Below are 19671 nucleotides of genomic sequence, written 5' to 3'. Positions count from 1 at the left end.
TTAGCAAGAGGACAGATTCAAAGTCAGCACCACATCCAGCTCAGAGAGAAGAAACAGAACAGTGATGCTTCCTGAACTGCCCTTTTTTGCTGTCATCAATGGCTAAGTATGCTGGCTCCATAATGTCTGTGGGTGAGGTCCTGGTGCATGTGAGGACCACTTTTCCTATGCTCTGGCTGTGCGTGTGTCAGTTCCTTTCTAGACGGTTCCAGGTTGGGGGCCATGGTCTTCCAAAAGGGATGATTCCCTTGAACCATGGCCCTGGCATGAAGCATCTGGCTGGTTCTCCTACAGACTGCATTTTGGAGGCCAACATCACATTCTCTACATGAAGGTCAAGAAATTTTTTTCTGTCTCAAAACCTCTCAGTGCTGACCTACACAGACCAGGGTGCTCTCCTTGAGGATCAGCTTTTTGTCTCAAAGGACTGCTACTATCACAGTTATGTGGAAGGGGACCCAGAATCTTTGGTTGACCTCAGTACCTGTTTTTGGGGCTTTCAAGGAGTGTTACAAATAACATTGCTCATGAAATCAAGCCCAAAATACTTTCTACCACATTTGAACATCTGATGTATAACAGTGAGGAAACACATCCCCACTCATGAGATGTGCATTAACAAATGAAGAAATAGCACAACAATGGAAGTTTCTAGAGAGTGACAGTTCCACTTTGATGCAGAGTGGGTATAAAGATTGGTAGGCCCACAAGTGGTTTCCTGAACTGACCATCATGATAGACCACAATCAATATGTTTCTGAGGAAAGTAATACCTCACATGTGCCAAAGACAATGTGCCTTGCTATCAGTTATGTAAATCAATTTTTTAAATCACTGGATATTGATGTGATTTTCATAGGAGTTGAGATATGGGCTGGACAAAAACTCCTTCTGATTAATAGCATTAAAGCTCTCCTAGGAGTATTTTGCAAATGGAAGAACGGTGACTTTAGGACCCACTTGCCTCATGATCTTGCACTTATTTTTGTAAAGAAAGCCTATGGTGTTGATCTGGGCTTGACCGATGTGGGGACAATATATAATATGTGCTTGAATTGTGGAGTCATTGGTTTCATACAAGAAAAGTTGTATGATTTTGCATTTATGCTGTCGCTTGAGATAGACCATTCTCTAGGTATGCTGCATGATGATAAAACTTGTAAATGTGGGAATCAGGGGTGCATAATGTTTTCAAGGACAGTGACAACAACTAAATTCAGCAACTGCAGTTATGCTGCCTATTGGAACAACATGACAAGAACAGAATGCACACGCCACCAAATGCAGACACAATCTTCCAGTATACATATTGTGGGAACAGTGTGGTTGAAGATGGAGAAGACTGTGACTGTGGCTCCTTAAATCTGTGTACAAAAGATCCACACTGTCAGTCAAACTGTACTCTGAGTCCTGGGGCTACTTGGGCTCTTGGGCTTTGTTGCAAAGATTACATGATCATGCCATCAGGTGACATGTGTAGAGAACGGGAAAATGAATGTGACCTTCCCGAGTGGAGAGATGGGAACACTAATCAGTGTCCAGAAGGTGTGTAGATGCAAGATGGAGCCGAATGCACAGGTGGTGGTTACTGCAGAGGTGCAGTATCTATGATGAACAGTGTAGAGAAAATTTTGGCAAAGAGGCTGTAAGATAATGAACATCCAAGGTGACGTTTTCAGTAACTGTGGTACAAAAGGTTCTACCTATGTACAGTGTAACATATCAGATATCCTGTGTGGGAGTGTTCAGTGTGAGAATGTGACAGAAATTTCTCTTCTGAGTGATCATTCTAGTGTACGTTGGACCCATCCTGATGGTGTCACCTGCTGGGGTACAGACTACCATACAGGGATGACAATACCTCATATCGGTGCCATGATAGATGGTACAGAGTGTGGTAAAGAGCATATCTGCATCCAAAGGAAGTACGTCCACATGTCGTATATGCCAAGAACTTATACACCTAAGACCTGCAATATGAATGGGGTCTGCAACAATAGACATCACTGCCATTGCGACCATGAGTGGAACCCTCCTAAGGATGGGGTAGAAGGCTTTGGAGGTAGTAGTGGCAGTGGTCCGCCCCCCCCCCCGCCCCCGCCCCAAGAAGAACGCAAAGATACAAAAGAAGTTTTGCATAATGCTACTTGGGCTAATTCCTTTTTTGATTCTATCATGTTTGTTACGTTTACTTTTCCTAAGAAATGAATAAAAGGATAAGAAAAAAGAGCAGAATGATCCACTTGCACCAACTTCATTAGAGAATCAAAGCCACAGTGCTCATACTTCATTGAAGAAAGAAGAGCTGGGCGTTTCAACTTAACCCAAGAAAGAGGACCAAAAAGTTACTTCAAAAAAGAAACCCAATTCCAAATGAACTTTCCTATGTATTAAGTTTTAGTCACTGGCAACAAAAGTGGTACAGCACGTGTCACAGGTTAATGACAGAAAATCCTCATGATTTTTTATCACTGGGGATCACAAACATTAACCATTAAAAAATTAGCAAAATACATAATCCCTAATATATTTCTACATAGTTTAAGCAATTTTAGTGGTTCGTTTTTCATGGAATTAATCTCTTTGTGTTCCTAAGCAGAAGCACACCACATGGATGGTCTCTCTGCGTGTGTGTGTGTGTGCGTGTGTGTGTTTAATTTGCTGTCTCTCACTTCCAAACATCCTTCCTTTTGGTAACTTTCTTTGTCACACAGGGAATGGGGACCTGCAAATTGCATTTCCTCTTTGACAGACTTCTCCCTATCTGCCTATCTCCCTATCTCCCTATCTCCCTATCCTGGAGGAATTCTAGAAACCTGGGAAATTTTTTGATTGGTCTACATGTCAGTGTTGCTTCATTACAGCTTTCACCTTGGCATCATTGGTAACTTTCTTTCTGTAGATCTATAGATATATAAATATCTATATCTATATCTATATCTATATATATAGATCTATAGATATATAGATGATACATAGATGGTAGGTATAGATGATAGACAGATGATAGATAGATAACAGATAAACAGAATGTGTTTATATATTCATATATATAGGAATATATTCATATATATAGGTAATTTTCAGAACCAACTGGTAGTTTTCAGCCTTAGAGATACTGGCACAGCTATTACATGTCTTACCCTTGAAGTTCTAGATCCCAGGACTTTGAGGCCTCCACCAAATCCCTGAAGTTCAGCACCAGGTTGGCCAACCCTCTCCTCAGAGGTCAGAGTCCTAGAGCCACGGGACCTACTCCGAACGTGTGGGTTCCAATAATGGCACCTCGTCCCTTTGATCTCTAGTCTCAGGTGCAAAACCTGCACTCCCTGTTAGTAAAGCATGGCTGCCTCAGAGATGGGCTCTTCTTGTGACTGAATTCTGACTGAATAGAGTATTATCTTGTATAACAGACAACGTGGGAAGGAGTCTGACATCAGAAGGTTTTGAATTTTCACACCACTGTCTTTACTATCTTGGAGACATGGTTTACACTTAGATAGAATTACTTCAAACTCTCAAAATAAAGGAAAATGATACTTGCCAATCGACCTGTTGGTAACTTCACTTGTAAAATAAGATAAAGAAGATATTTACAATTCCAAGTAGGATATATAAGTCTTAGCAGACCATGTTTCCTCTGCAAAGAAAAAAAAAAACTAGAAAATCTAATTTTATTTTAAGAACCATATTTGAAGGACATCAGAATGCTGAGGAAGCAATATGGAATAGATGAACTGAAATTCCAGGCAGGGGGCGCCTGGGTGGCTCAGTTGGTTGAACAACCGACTTCGGCTCAGGTCATGATCTCACAGCTCGTGAGTTCAAACCCCACGTTGGACTCTGTGCTGACAGCTCTGAGCCTGGATCCTGCTTTGGATTCTGTGTCTCCCTCTCTCTCTGCCCCTAACCCACTTGCATTCTGTCTCTGCCTGTCTCAAAAATAAATAAGCATTTAAAAAAATAAAATAAAATAAAATTTCAGGCAGGATGAAACAATTCTGAAAAGCACTGAATCTTGCCAGCCATTTTGTCCTCTGAGCATTTGCTGATGCCAGATGTGAATTGAGCCTTGGGCTTGGCCCAGGTGGAGCACCTCTGCTGAGGGAAAGAGAAATTCCCAGTGTCTTACTTACTACACGGGTTAGATAGACTGTAAACATTAGGTATTGAGGGCCTCTAATTCTCCAATTTCTCAATTCACAACTGCTTGAGAGCTTCGTGGCATGCTGGTGAGCTCCTCTGAAATTTCTCGAAGGCATAGATCCCCAAAATCATGTTGTATTTTGAGCACAAGCCATATTTTGAACTAACGTTCCTCTTTGAAATGTCATAAAGGTGTCAATTCCCAAAATCATGTTATATTTGAACACAAGACAGCACACGCACTGTGTCCCCATAATACACTTACCTGATTTTTGGTGTTGCATGTGGCAAGATGCTGGAGAGCTGGGTGGTGAACCTCTCGGTGATAGAGCACAACCACTGATAAGTTTTCAGAGTTGTGAAAATAGAATCACAGAATTGAAAGTCCAGCAGGCCCATGCCTGACCAACATAAGGAAAGGAGAATTCCCCAAGATGTGCTAAAAACCACTCACCTCTGACCTGGCACAACCCATGATTAGAGATAGTGATAAGCTCTTCAGCCCATCTTTCTAACAGAGGAAAGAGAGAAAACTCTGGAGGAGTCACCTGGAGTTGTGATGGTTGTTTCATACACAATTCCTGCACACAATGAAACATTAAACATTACCGTACATGCTAAGAATCAAAATTCATGATTCATTACTAAGAGAAGAAAAAAGAAAGGGGGAAAAAAAAAGGAGAGAAATTGTAAGTATGATCCAGATACTGGAGCAAGAATACATGAAAAAAAAAATGTGATTGATATATTTAATGCAGAAAAAATCTACAAAATATACAAACGAATGTAGAATATCCTCAGTAATTTGGAATCGATACAAAAGTTTCAAACGGATACTGCAGAACTAACAACTGCAATACATGTTAGATAATTCAGTGGATGGTATGCATAATAGTTTGGACATAGCCGATGACAGAATCACTTATCTGGAAAGGTCAGTGGAAAAATGCCCACACTGCTGTAACACAGAAAAATAAAAGATGAAGTAAAAGGAAGATGTGAATACAAATGATATGCAACAGCTGTTTTTGGCAATTTTTGATTTTAATTTTAGTGTTTATTTATTTTGGGAGAGAGAGAGAGTGTGTGCATGCCTGGAAAGGACGGAGAGAAAGCAAGAGAAAGAATCACAAGCAGGCTTCACTCACAGCACAGGACTTGAACCGTGACATGGGGTTTGAGCCGTAAGACCATGACCTGAGTGGAAATCAAGAGTCAGAGGCTTAACGGACTGAGCCACCCAGGTGCCCCAAGCTGTTGGCAATTTTTTTTTAAAGGAAGACATTTTTGGGGGCGTCTGGGTGGCTCAGTAGGTTAAGCATCAGACTTCAGCTCAGGTTATGATCTCATGGTCTGTGAGTTGGAACCCCTGTCTGGCTCTGTGCTGACAGCTCAGAGTCTGGAGCCGGGTTCAGATTCTGTGTCTCTCTTTCTTCCCCTCCCCTGCTCATGCTCTGTCTCTCAAAAATAAATAAACATTAAAAAAATTTTTTTTTAAAAAGAAAGACTTTTTTTCACAGTGGGTCACTTATTTCTCAGAGGCATGGCTACTTTTTAACTTTCTTGTTTCTTTTCTTTTCTTCAGTTTGGGAGATTCTTAATTACCTATCTTCTTTATCCTGCTTGCTGAAATCTTCTGCTCATCTCTTCTACTATTTTTTTTAATATTATTTGTTTCAGCTCACGATTTTCTATTTGATTCTTATCTATGCATTCTGACTTCTCTTCAATTATATAGCTCATGACAGAACATATGTTTAATTAGAATAGGTGGAGATTTTGTTTCTTTTAGCTCGTAGAATATTTTTAAACATAAAAAACCTGAGAGATTTAGGGGCACCTGGGTGGCTCAGTCGGTTGAGCGTTGGACTTTGGCTCAGGTCATGATCTCGCAGATGGTGGGTTTTAGCTCCTGCATCAAGTTCCCTTCTTTCAGTGCAGAGCCGGCTTTGGATCCCCTGCCCCCTTCTCTCTGCCCCTGCCCCGCTTGTGCTTTCTCTCTCAAAAATAAATAAAAACCTTTTTTAAAAAAAAGAGAGATTTAAAAATCAAAATGGTGGGGTGCCTGGGTGGCTTAGCTGTTTAGGCGTCTGCCTTCGGCTCAGGTCATGATCTCATGGTTTGTGAGTTCGCTCCAGAACTCTGAGCTGTCAGCACAGGGCCTGGAGCCAGCTTTGGCTTTGGTGTCTCCCTCTCTCTCTGCCCCTTCTCTGCTCGCTCTCTGTCTCTCTCTCTCTGTCTCTGTCTCTCTCTCTCTCTCTAAATAAATAAATAAATATTAACAAAATTAAAAATCAAAATGGTAAAATTAAACAAAATGGTGAAATCAAACAGAAAAGTCATTTTACAAAATGAAAGTGAATCTATTTATAGATGTGTAAGGGGAAGTGTACTAAGTGAGTACACAAGGAAGAAGCTGGATACTTAAAATTAAAAGCCATGTACTGGGTGTTGTATGTTAAGTGATAAATTACTAAATCCTACACCTAAAACTAATATTACATTGTATGTTAACTAACTGGAATTTAAACAAAAATTTGAAAGAAAAATACATACATGCATACATACATACTATGGATGAAATAGTGTGACCAATAATAATAATAATAATAATAATAAATCTATCCTCATTTAGCAGGAGCTCTTTATTAATTATTAGTGCCAATATTTTGAAATAAAAAAAGAGGTTGATGGGTTGACTTGGGCAAGCAATTTAGTGTAAAATGCAATTTCTGGAGTGATGTGTTTATCATTTAAGTTTTGTTGAAGTACAGGCAACGATCTCCTATTATTCCAGCAATTAATACATCTTATTTACTCTAAATTAATATTAATAAGTCGTTCTTTGTACCACCAGCCAGCAAGATTAACTTTCTGGCAACTTAGTAACATAGTTATGTGATGGAAACTTAGAAAACAATGAGAGAGAAAAAGAAAGCTCAGTATTTCCAATAATTATGATCAAGAGTGTAATTGCTGGGAATTTTTATATGGAGATTTGATAATCTCACTATTTGACTTATAGAGATGCTTACTTCAAAACACAACTGACCAACCAATAGTTTGACCTAAACTTTTTTATTAGTTGTTATACTAAAATTATAAGAACAAAGTTGTGGATTTTCATTTTCCATTTTGACATATTGACTCAATTTCTGTAAAGGTGGTTCATATATTTCCTTTAGGAATGTAACTTCAGTATGTGACTTAGTAACCTCTTTAATGACATGTATTTGCTTTTACAGTATTAAGCTTGTGACTCTTGTTTCAGTGTGTCAGAATTCTATACTTAAATATACTACCTAATTTTCAAAGTATCATATGAACACTGATTTCTTTTTTTTTTTTTTCAACGTTTATTTATTTTGGGGACAGAGAGAGACAGAGCATGAACGGGGGACGGGCAGAGAGAGAGGGAGACACAGAATCGGAAACAGGCTCCAGGCTCTGAGTCATTAGCCCAGAGCCTGACGCGGGGCTCGAACTCACTAACGGCGAAATCGTGACCTGGCTGAAGTCGGACGCTTAACCGACTGCGCCACCCAGGCGCCCCAGAACACTGATTTCTTAAGACAAACTGACACATTCACATTATAGTAAAATCCATATTTCCAGATCATTGTAGAATTAGTTTAGCACATATGTATTAAAAATCACATAAAATTTACATCAATAGGTATGCATAATAAAATGATAGCTAAGAAATGATAGAGATTAGGTTAGATCACTGGGTTATATAACAGCCGAAAAAAAGTAAACATTAAAAAGTTAAGTATATAACCAAGAAACTAGAAATAGATCACTGAAGATACACAAACATAGAAAAGGACATGAATGAAGGTAATTTGGAGTGTTGACAATACGGACTCCATCTTTGGTTCTCCATCTTGTTCCTATCCTCTTTTGGGACTATGTGTTCCAGGTCCCTTGAAGATTAATATACCTACACCTGAGAAAATGCCTGCCACGCCTGGGATGGAGAAAGGCTTGCTTTGGTCCTCCATAAATTTGTTAACGATAACATAGCTTCTCCCTTTCCTGACTCACACATGGCACCCAGAGATCTAATTCAAGGTCAGCTATCAGTTAGGTGCATGTGAACCCTTTGATCTCACTACAATGTCCTTCTGCGTGTCCCCTTGCTCTAGAAAATCTGTGGGCTGAGGTCCAGACATTGCAGAGAAGAGCTGTGCAGCCCTGTGTCGCTGCCCACCTGATCCTCTCCATCAGTAAGTTATCCTGAATAAAACTCTGTGTAAACTATATCAAGTCACCTGCTTCGTTTTCTGGTCTCAAGGTGCCTTCTCAGTAGGGAGGACCGTTTCTCCTCCCCCACCTTCTAACCCATTCTATTAACAATTAATGTCTTTTATACTATGAAAATCTTTGGAGATATTGACGAAGGGAAAAATGAAAGACAAAGATGAAAAACTATAGGGAAAAACAATGAAGACAAGACAACCGATGCAAGAGAGACTGATACAATGTTGAAAATAATATGGAAACTTAATATGAATAATTTAAAAACTTAAGTGGACTTTTTTTAAAGTGACAAATACAGAAATAAATTTTAAACTCTGAACAAATTAGAATATATAAAGGAGTTGGATTATTAGAATAAAATCTACCTGTCCCCCAACCAGTAGTCCAAGTAGGGTTTACAGACAGGTCTCCAAATATTCAAGGATTTAAAAAAAATCCAAATTCAACACAAATATTTCAAGTTAATATATAATACATGACATCATACACCTCATTTTACAAAACTAGCATAAGAGAATGAAACAATCATGTAAGGATAGTGTGAAGAAACAAAGAGAAAATAATTTCTGAAACTATATTGTACTATGAGATAAATAAAGGTTACCAGTTATTTTCTTCCCAAGCCAATCATGAGCACAAAATTATAAGATATTAAATAGTGGTCTGACTTCCTATGTTTATACCACTTTAATTGGTAAATTTTGTTTATATGCTTATTTACTTATGGATTTAGATAAACTTTTCACTTTAAAATAGTTGCAGATGTAGAAAACTGTTCCACAAAGACTTCAGAGAATTTTCGTAAATCAAATCCTGCACCCAGTTTCTCCTATTGTTGAGTCTGAAATTGCTGTCATACCTTGTTACAACTAATGAGAACATATTTACACATTCTTATTAACTAATGTCCATACTTGTTACAAATTTCATTCATTTGCATCCAATGTTCTTTTTCTGTCTTTTTTTTTTTCCAGGATTCCATCCAATATACTATACTGTTTTTAGTTGCCTTATCTCCTTAGGCTCCTCTTGGCTGGGACTCTTTCTCAGACGTTCTTTATTTTAATGGCAGTGAAATTTTTCAGTAGTACAGTTAAGGTGTTTTGTAAAAGGCACCTTAATTTAGGGATCTCTTTTTGATGGTGAAACAGGGGTTGTGGGTTTTGGAAAGTAAGGCAACACAGAGAGTAACTTTTTTTTTTTAATTTTTTTTTCAACGTTTATTTATTTTTTTGGGGACAGAGAGAGACAGAGCACGAACGGGGGAGGGGCAGAGAGAGAGGGAGACACAGAATCGGAAACAGGCTCCAGGCTCTGTGCCATCAGCCCAGAGCCTGACGCGGGGCTCGAACTCACGGACCGCGAGATCGTGACCTGGCTGAAGTCGGACGCTTAACCGACTGCGCCACCCAGGCGCCCCGAGAGTAACATTTTTGATCCATCACATCAAGGGTTCCTGCTATCAACACGACCTATCCATGTGATGTTAGCAATCATCTTGCGGCAAACTTAGTCTTTTTCAGGTTCTTCAATGTAATGTCATCCCCCACCTCCATTTCCATATTGAATTATTTGGAAATAAGTCACTATCTGTAGCCCCAGTTAAGAGCTGGGAGTTGAGAGCAGAGGGTCGACATAAAGTAATTGGAATTCTTCTACGTGGGAAAGTGGTCTCTTCTCCCCCTTTTACTGATCTCTTCAGTCATCTATTCATATCATCATGGGCTGATATCTGTTTTACAATACGTTGAAAATGTACACTATGTTCAGGTGTGACCTCTGAACCTCTGAAAGCAGACTTTCAGTCAGTTCCTATGTGCCTTTGACATTCCAGCATGTTGTTTTTTGGGAACTTCTTCATGTCCCGGCACTACAAGAAGCTCCAAGCTCACATTGTATATTTAAGGCAAAAAGTCAAACATTATTGATTAACAGATAACATAGCTGTTTTCACAGCAAATCCCAAGGGCTCCTTCAAATACACACACTTAAAGTAAAACGTATATTTAGTCAGTGGTAGGGCACTATGTAAATTTACAAAGTGAATTACATTTTTATACCAGTACCAGTTAGTTAGAAAATAAATTACATGCACAATCATATGCGCAATATGAAAACACCATAGGTATTTAACCAAATATATGCAATATATCTCTCTGGGGAACAAGAAGGTATTACTGAAATATCTTTAAAAAGAACTAGATAAATGAAGATATATATCATGTTCATGGATATAAAGACTCAATATTTCTAAGATAACCAACAATTCTTCCCAAATTGGTGTACAGTCAGTGCAAGCCCAGTCAACATTCTTTCAGGCTGTGTGTGTGATGTAGTGGGGATGACTGGTTGATTTTAAAATTTATATGACATTTCAGAGTATCTACAATATCCGCAACAATATTTGTAAAGTACAATGTTGGCATAGTAACACTACCTGTTTTCAGACTTGCTACAGTGCTTTAGTAATCAAGACATTATACTGCTGGTGGAATGTTCAACAGCTAGATCAATGAAGAGCATGAAGACTCTGGAAATAGGACAATATTTATATGGCCATTCATTTTGCAGTAACAAAAATGGAGAAAATAAAATATTAAAAAAAATTTTGTTTAATGTTTACTTATTCTCGAGACAGAGACAGAGTGTGAACAGGGGAGGGGCAGAGAGAGAGGGAGACACAGAACCGGAAACAGGCTCCAGGCTCTGAGCCATCAGCCCAGAGCCTGACGCGGGGCTCGAACTCACAGACCGCGAGATCGTGACCTGGCTGAAGTCGGACGCTTAACCGACTGAGCCACCCAGGCACCCTGAAAATAAAATCTTTTAAAGAGATGATATTGAAATACATGTATATCTGTATAGAATAAAAGGAACCTTAACTTCTACCTTACAAAATACCAAAAACGATGAGATGGGGTGTGCCCTGAATAAAAACAAAACTGATACAAGTTTTTGTAGAAAACACAGAAAAGTGTCTTCCTGACTGAAGCACACAAAGATTTCATAGACTACAGAAAAGAAAAAAGTATTAAAAATTGATAAATAAGACTCATCAAAAGTAAAAAAATTTCTCACTACACAAAGTCACTGCTAAGAAAATGAAACCGATGGCTAAAATTTACAAATATTAACAACAATGTGGAACCATCAGAACTTTCAGTCATTATTGGTAGAAAAGTGAAAATGGTATAAGATACTATAGGAAAAATTCTGGCTATTTCTTTTTAAAACTATCATCCAGTGATTCCTCTCATGTGATGATTCATAGTATTTGAGTTAAACAAATTTGGAGGGAAAATGGAGTTATGATTTTGTGAGAATAAAGTAAGGAAAATAAATTAGTATTATAAAGTCCTTTTCAAAATTTCAGAAACATGATTTAATTTAAAAAAATAAAAAAGGTTTGGGGCGCCTGGGTGGCTCAGTCGGTTAAGCGTCCGACTTTGGCTCAGGTCATGATCTCGCGGTCTGTGGGTTCGAGCCCCGCGTTGGGCTCTGTGCTGATTGCTCAGAGCCTGGAGCCTGTTTCAGATTCTGTGTCTCCCTCTCTCTCTGCCCCTCCCCTGTTCATGCTCTGTCTCTCTCTGTCTCAAAAATAAATAAACGTTAAAAAAAAAGGTTTGAAAGCTCTGACTATTTAGAACCATCTCAGAGCTAAACCTACTTGTTGGTATTTAATAATGAACTAACTACTTGCAAATTCATGCAAATAAATATAGCATAATTAAATTTTCTGTCAGACTCATGCCACAGTGTCCAGATAAGCAATATTTATAATAGCACACATACAAAGGCTAAAAAACACTTACTAAAACTTGGGTTTTTCCTTTTATTCTTGCCTACATAAAATAGGCAATCTCTAAAAAGTTATAAAATTTCTTAAGTCATTTCTAAATCTCTAAATATTTATTTAAAAAACAAAATAAAATCACAGGAATAACTAATCACAACTTTTCTTATCTGTATCAGAAGTCCTTTTCCAGAAGTTGTCATAAGGATATTTATTATTTGGAAGTAAATGGAGAAAGGTAAGTGGTAGCAAAGTGAAATGTTAGATTCTCATGAGGCTAGTTTGTTGGTATAGTTGGATAAAATAAGGTCATAAATCCTACTGATCTGAAAACAGCTTTTACATTTAACAAGATATTGTTCTATTTAAAGCTAACCTGAATCCCATTACTTACCTTTTTTTTTATTCTAAATAAGAATAAAAATAAATTCAGCTCTCTAAATCTTTGAATATGATTACTAAATAATGCCTTATATTATGAACTGTACTGAAAAATATACAGTTTTTAAGAAGTGACTTTTTTTATCTTTGCTTCAATACATTTAAATAGGCATCCCCAAATGTGCTTTATTTTATAAAATCTCACTCTTCAAAATGTTTTATAAATCAATCAATAATAGTTGTGAGTTAATAAGAGAATTTTTCTTTATCTGGTCATTGCATTAAGGATTATACCTTAAGATTTCAGACTGATGTGTAAAAAAAAAATTCTGGGGGCTCCTGGGTGGGTGTCTCAGTTGGTTAAGCATCTGACTTAGGCTCAGGTCAAGATCTCATGGTTCACGAGTTTAAGCCCCAAATCGGGCTCTGTCCTGACAGCTCAGAGCCTGGAGCCTGCTTCGGATTCTGTATCTCCCTCTCTCTCCACCCCTCCCCACTCACACTCTCTCTCTCTCTCAAAGAAATAAACTTCAAGAAAGATTTTTTTAAATCCCAGTGCATTAAATGATGGCACATTCTGTTCCTGCATTCACCAATCACTTTCTTCCTTTCCCTTTTTTATATCTTGTACACCAACTAAATATTTTAGGTGGTAAATTATATATATCTCTTATATTAATATTATATATGTTATAATACTAATATTATAATACATATGTATTTATATACTTCCAACAAGACCAAACTTAATGAACTCAAAACACTGTATTTAAATTAGCTTTCTGTATCCTTAAAAAATTGGTTAATTTATGCTGGGAATTTCAAAACCTGGAAAATTAAAAATTGGTTAAATATTATTGGAAAAGAGTTTTTACAAAACTGTTTTATTTTATAACATATTCCAAGTATTCCATTTTCCTTTCTAAATTGGCAACGGTAAATTAAGCAAAATCAATACTGTGCATAATTCACATTAAATCGATTTGCTCAAAGCACTGAAGAGGTCATTTCAAGTTAATGCTTCGAGGGCACCTTGATGGCTCAGTCAATGGCTCAGTCAGTTAAGCTCCAACTCAGGTTATGATCCCAGGGTCATGGGATTGGACCCCACATGGGGCTTCATGCTGGGCATGGACTGTGTGAAAGATTCTCTTTCCCTCTCTCCCTGGCCCTCCCCTCCCCCCACTCTCTAAAAAAAGAAAAAAAAAGTTGATGGTTCGGGCTCACTTCCGCAGCACATTGCTAGAATTACAAGAATACTGAAGAGATTAGCATGGTTTCTGTGCAGGAGTTGATTCATCAGCTTCTTCTTATCTTTTTAATTAAATTTTTTTTTGATGTTTGTTTTTGAGACAGAGAGACAGAGCATGAACAGGGGAGGGGCAGAGAAAGAGGGAGACACAGAATCTGAAGGAGGCTCTAGGCTCCCAGCTGTCAGCACAGAGCCCAAGGGGGGGCTCGAACTCACAGACCGTGAGACCATGACCTGGGCTGAAGTCGGTTGCTTAACTGACTGAGCCACCCAGGTGCCCCTCATCAGCTTCTTCTTATCTAAATGATGCAAGAGGGTACCATCTAAACTTCAGCTGCTGTGAATATAAATCAAATGACTTAACAAGTATACATTTAAAGTTGAACTTTTAAGGTGTGCCTGGGTGACTCAGTTGGGTAAGCATCCCACTTTTGATTTTGGCTCAGGTCATGATCCCAGGGTTGTGGGATGGAGCTTTGCATCAGGGTCCACACTGAGTGTGGAACTTGCTTGGGATTCTTTCTCTCTCCCTCTCCCTCTGCCCCTCCCTAGCTCATGCTCTCTAAATAAATAAACAAACAAACAAGTAACAAAAAACATTAAAATTGAACTTTTAAATCAACTATACTGGAACAGTATACAGTAAAATCATTAGACAAATGTTGAAACATTTGGAACCTACTAATGGATTCTTGAAAGTATCTTCCAACAAGCAACTGTTGTTGCATTTCTGCCACTTATCACAGAAATCTACCAAGGACTAACAAAATAACACCAATAGAATATTTGCCATTGACAAAAGAATTTCCCCCTTGCCTCCATTAGCATTATATTGTGAACAAGTGGGATGTGCTTGAAAACAAGAGAGAGTCAGAACATTAAAAAAAAAAAAAAATAGAGGGGCACCTGGGTGGCTCAGTAGGTTGAGCGTCGGACTTTGGCTCGGGTCATGATCTCGCGCTTGTGAGTTTGAGCCCCGCGTCGGGCTCTGTGCTGACAGCTCAGAGCCTGGAGCCTGCTTCAGATTCTGTGTCTCTCTCTCTGCTCTCCCCCATTCACACTCTGTCTCTCTCTCCTTCAAAAATAAATAAACATTAAAAAAAATTTTTTTAATTAGAAATTAAAAAGCAACTGAGTACTAGCATCCTATGTCTACTTTAGAAACCCTATTTCAGTATTCCCTGGAAGTGTTGGAACATTTATTTTTATTAAAGTATTTTAAAATTTAACTTCTTATTGAGTCAAACTTACATATAGCAAAATTCCCTATTGTAAATATACATATATGTTTTTTTTTTTAGTAAATTTATGGAGTCATGCAATTTTGACTATGATCCAGTTCTAGAATATTCCCATCATCTCAAAAAGCTTTCACATGCTTATGTGAAGTTTATTATGTTCTGGCCTCCCTTCTGAGGCAACCATTAATTCTAAAATTACCTTTGCTTGTCACTTCATATTATGGAACCCCCTTATGTGTAGCCATTTGTTTCTGGTTTCTTCCATTTAAAATAAAGTTTTTGAGGTTTATATTGTAAAATGTACTAGCACTTCATTTTTTACTGGCATATAGTATTCCATTGTATGGATGTACCATATTTTGGTTATCCCTTCACTGGTTCATAAACAATACATGGCTTCTAGGTTTTAGCTACTGTGTATATTTCTCCCAAGAATTTCAAGTACATGTCTTTGTGTGGGCATGTTTTTATTTTCCTTAGTTCATATGGTAAGTTTATGTGTAACTTTTAAGAAAACTATCTCACTAACTTCCCTAAGGGTCTGTAACACATGACATTCCCACAAGTAATGTGTGGTAGTTTCAGTTTCTCGACATCTTTACCCACACTGAATATTTCCTTTTTTATTATAGCATTTCTAGTGGATTTAGTGGTATTTCTTTGTGGTTTTCATTTGCATTTCCCTAATGGATGACAATGCTGAGAACCTTTCCAATTTCCTGTGAGCTATTCATATATTTTCTTTAGTACATTGTCTGTAAAAATGTTTTTTCTGGCTTTTTTTGTTGGATTTTCATCTTCGTATTAACAATTCTTAAGAATTCTTCATATATTTTGAATACAGCCTTTTACAGATGTGTGATGAGCAAATGTTGTCTCCCAGTCCATAGGTCTTTTCTCTTTAATGATTTCTTTTAAAGAATATAGGTTTTCATTTTGATGAGCCCTAATTTTTTCCTTCTATGAGTCATGCTTCTGCCTTCATCTAAAACTATTTGCCAAAAAATAAAGGTAACAAAGACATTCTCCTCTGTTTTTTCTCTTAGAAGTTAAAGTAGATTTTTTTTCCTTACATTTATGTCTTTAATCTCATTTTGAGTTAATTGTCAGATGGTTTAAGTTCTTTTTTTCCATGCACATGGTGAGCCAGTAGTCTAAACAAAAATTGTAGAAAAGACACATCTATGCCCCCTAGAATTAGCTGGGCATATTTTTGGAAAAGTAATCAAGCATTTATGTGAGAAATAATGAATTTATGCTCAAATCTGTCCCAATGAGTCTACATCCATCTCTTGTCTTTATTCTTTTTTTTTTTAATTTTTTTAACTTTTATTTATTATTGAGAGACAGAGCATGAGCATGGGAGGGGCAGAGAGAGAGGAGACACAGAATCTGAAGCAGGCTCCAGGCTCTGAGCTATCAGCACAGAGCCCAACGCGGGGCTTGAACCCACGAACTGTGAGATCATGACCTGAGCCGAAGTTGGACACTCAACTGACTGAGCCACCCAGGTGCCCCTCTTGTCTTTTATTCTGGTCATCTGGCTAAAGTTTGTCACTTTTGTTAATCTTTTTAAATTACCCACTTCTAATTTCATTTATTTTTGTCTATTTTTTCTGTCTTCTATTTTATTATCCTTTCATCTTTATTATCTCCTTTCTTCAGCTTGGTTTATGCTCAGCTTGTTCTTCTTTTGCTTTGTTTTTAATATAAGTTATTGATATAATCTGTTTTCTGCTAGCCCTGATTTAGTACATCCATAAACCTGATATGTTGGTTTGGGCTTTTTTATTCAATTTCACTCAGTTCAAATTCTTTTCTGATGCCCTTTTGTGATATGTTTTTCAACCATGGGGTTGCTTAAAAGTGTGTGGTTTGTTTCCAAATATTGTAATGATTATCTCTACCATGAATATGTTACACAGTTAAATAGATGAATAAGAGGGTTTGGATAGGATGTCAGTATTAAGTTCCTTTTCACATCTCTTTGCTAAAAATGTATTATTCTAAGTATATATTTGAGGGGCGCCTGGGTGGCTCAGTCAGTTAAGCATCTGACTTTGGCTCAGGTCATGATCTTGCAGTTTCTGAGTTTGATCCCGGAGTCAAGCTCTGTGCTGACAGCTCAGAGCCTGGCGCCTGCTTCGGATTCTGTGTCTCCACTCTCTCTGCCCCTCCCCTGCTCGCATTCTGTCTCTGACTCTCAAAATAAACTTTAGAAAAAAATTTAAATATATATTTGAGTAGTTCCCTTTTTATTTAAAAAATTATATAATTTTATAGTCATTTAATAAATGACAGTGGATACTTTGTACTTTCTATTGCATTTATATATATTAGACTGTGATCATGAATCATTCCTAGAACTTATTAATATAAATTTGCTATTGAAAAAAACTGAAAAGAAAAAATGAGGGAAAATAAAGCTAATAATATATATGCTAATGACATATTAAAGGTATCTTTCCCAAAATATGATATCTGAAATGTTTAATATTATACAGACAAATTGTCTTCCATATCAAGCATCTCACTACTATATTTTGTGAACATGAATCCAAGAAAGAGTTAAGAAGTAGTATTACCTCACTTCTGAAACCATGTCAAATACCTCACTTCTGAAACCATGGACTGTTTCATCAGGATAGGACAAAATAAATCCCTACTGCTGATCTGGAATAAATAAATCATATTCTGTGTTGTTAGGAGATGAGGAATGAAGAAAGCATGGAGATATATATATATATATAGATAGATAGATATAGATAGATAGATATATATATGTGTGACAGAACTCTGTTTAGTCTTAGTCTAGAGGGAGATATGGTACACAGTTACTATACAAAGGTGAAAAATAATTTTATTTTCCTTGATGTCTACTTGAAGCAAGACTTATGCTTGTCTATGGGGGAAATCAACATGAAAGTCATCATCAGTTTGTTACACATGTCAACAAGCAAATATTGTACTTTATGTAAATATACTTTAGTATTTTTAATTTTTTAGGAGAAATATATAAGCATAAACCAAATAAAGCTAAATGGAGAAATAAACCAGTAGTATCAGCTGCATCAAATCTCAAAACTTGATATGAACTGTATATTGTCCTGTTCATAATTACAATCACTTAAAGAACTCAGAAGAATTTATGGTCCATATATTCTATGAAGAAAGCAAAGATCTATTGCATATATCAAGTGTATAGGTTCAAAATTTAAAGGCCAAAATGCATTCACCATAAGCCTTTACTGCTTCATACTTTTGGATCTGTCCATACACAATGTTTTTGGAAAACACCCAAGAGTTTAGCTTTGTCACATACGTTGATTATTCTACTATCAGCATTATTGTTCATTCACTTCTCTCCATTTTAAACACTCTGCAGTAGACATTACATGGTTCTGCCTAACAGAACTTCATTAAAGGCTTTACTGTATGGCACTTCCTGTTAGAAACATTAGGTTCTTACCTCTTTTGGTCGGGACAAAGAAAACATACTCAGATTAGGTCCTAAAACACATCATCATCTAGCCTCGTGATGTACAGCTAAGAACTTTAAGTCACTGCTGTCACCCAGAAGCTTCCCCCACCCAATCTGCATTGATATTTAATGAGTATTCTCTCCTTCCACTTAGGCACGCACCTTCCCTTCAGGATGAAGTTCTCTGCGGCCACATTGACTGTTGCTTCCACAACATCTGCACATATTGCATTTAGTCATCTCTTTCATCTTGTTAATAGAATTTTACTTCTGCTTTTTACTTAATGTTCAGAAATATTTGTTCTAAACCTCTAAAGAGATATTTTATTTATTGTGGCATATAGTCCCCAACTTGGAGAATGTGCCCACAGATAAATCCCTCCAAATCCATATTTTGAAAAACGGGAATGAAGTGAGTATATGAAAATGAGTTAGGGCTGTAGAATCAGTCCATTTGTAATACCTTGTCTTTGTGCACAGCTTTCTCAGCACTTGGCATATAATGGTTGTCGCAGTAGTATCAGTAGTAACGACGACAGCAAACAGTTATTGGCGCTAACTGCTGTCCTGAGTGTGAATCTTACCTCTCATAAAAACCTGTTAAGTGGATGAAAACACTACAGCATACACATCTTAGGTAACTAGTTCAGGAAATCCGGCACCAGATTTCATTGTGATAAATCACAATATAAATCCTCCACCAAAAGTAGACTTGCTTGAGTAAAATACTTAGTTGACTTTTATTTTTATTTTTTTTAATTTTTTTAATGTTTATTTATTTTTGAGACAGAGAGAGACAGAGCACGAACGGGGGAGGGTCAGAGAGAGGGAGACACAGAATCTGAAACAGGCTCCAGGCTCTGAGCTGTCAGCACAGAGCCCGACACGGGGCTCGAACTCACGGACGGGGAGATCATGACCTGAGCCGAAGTCGGACGCTTAACCGACTGAACCACCCAGGCGCCCCCTTAGTTGACTTTTAAATGAAAGTTCTTTAACAAATAAAAATTGCTTGCATTTGTTTTTCCATATCTGTAAACAAATGTGTTGCAAATCAGCAATGCCGAATATGGAAGACTGATCTATCTTTCTCGTTGGGTAATTATATTTCTCC

General features: G+C 37.4%; 1 protein-coding gene across 1 annotated transcript; it reads left to right on the top strand.

Annotated features, from left to right (window-relative positions):
• The first annotated feature begins 732 nt into the window (after positions 1-732).
• LOC125164753 (disintegrin and metalloproteinase domain-containing protein 25-like) lies at positions 733-19169 on the top strand. Its single transcript, XM_047857574.1, is given in 6 exon segments — positions 733-1288; positions 1291-1590; positions 1593-1643; positions 1646-2177; positions 3152-3263; positions 19038-19169. Coding segments are annotated over 6 exon segments (1683 nt in total).
• The last annotated feature ends 502 nt before the right edge of the window (positions 19170-19671 follow it).

The sequence above is a fragment of the Prionailurus viverrinus genome, chromosome B1, assembly GCF_022837055.1.
Source record: "Prionailurus viverrinus isolate Anna chromosome B1, UM_Priviv_1.0, whole genome shotgun sequence".
NCBI classification, from domain to species: domain Eukaryota; kingdom Metazoa; phylum Chordata; class Mammalia; order Carnivora; family Felidae; genus Prionailurus; species Prionailurus viverrinus.
Note: the sequence above shows the minus strand (reverse complement) of the source record. Positions and strands in the feature narration are given on the sequence as shown.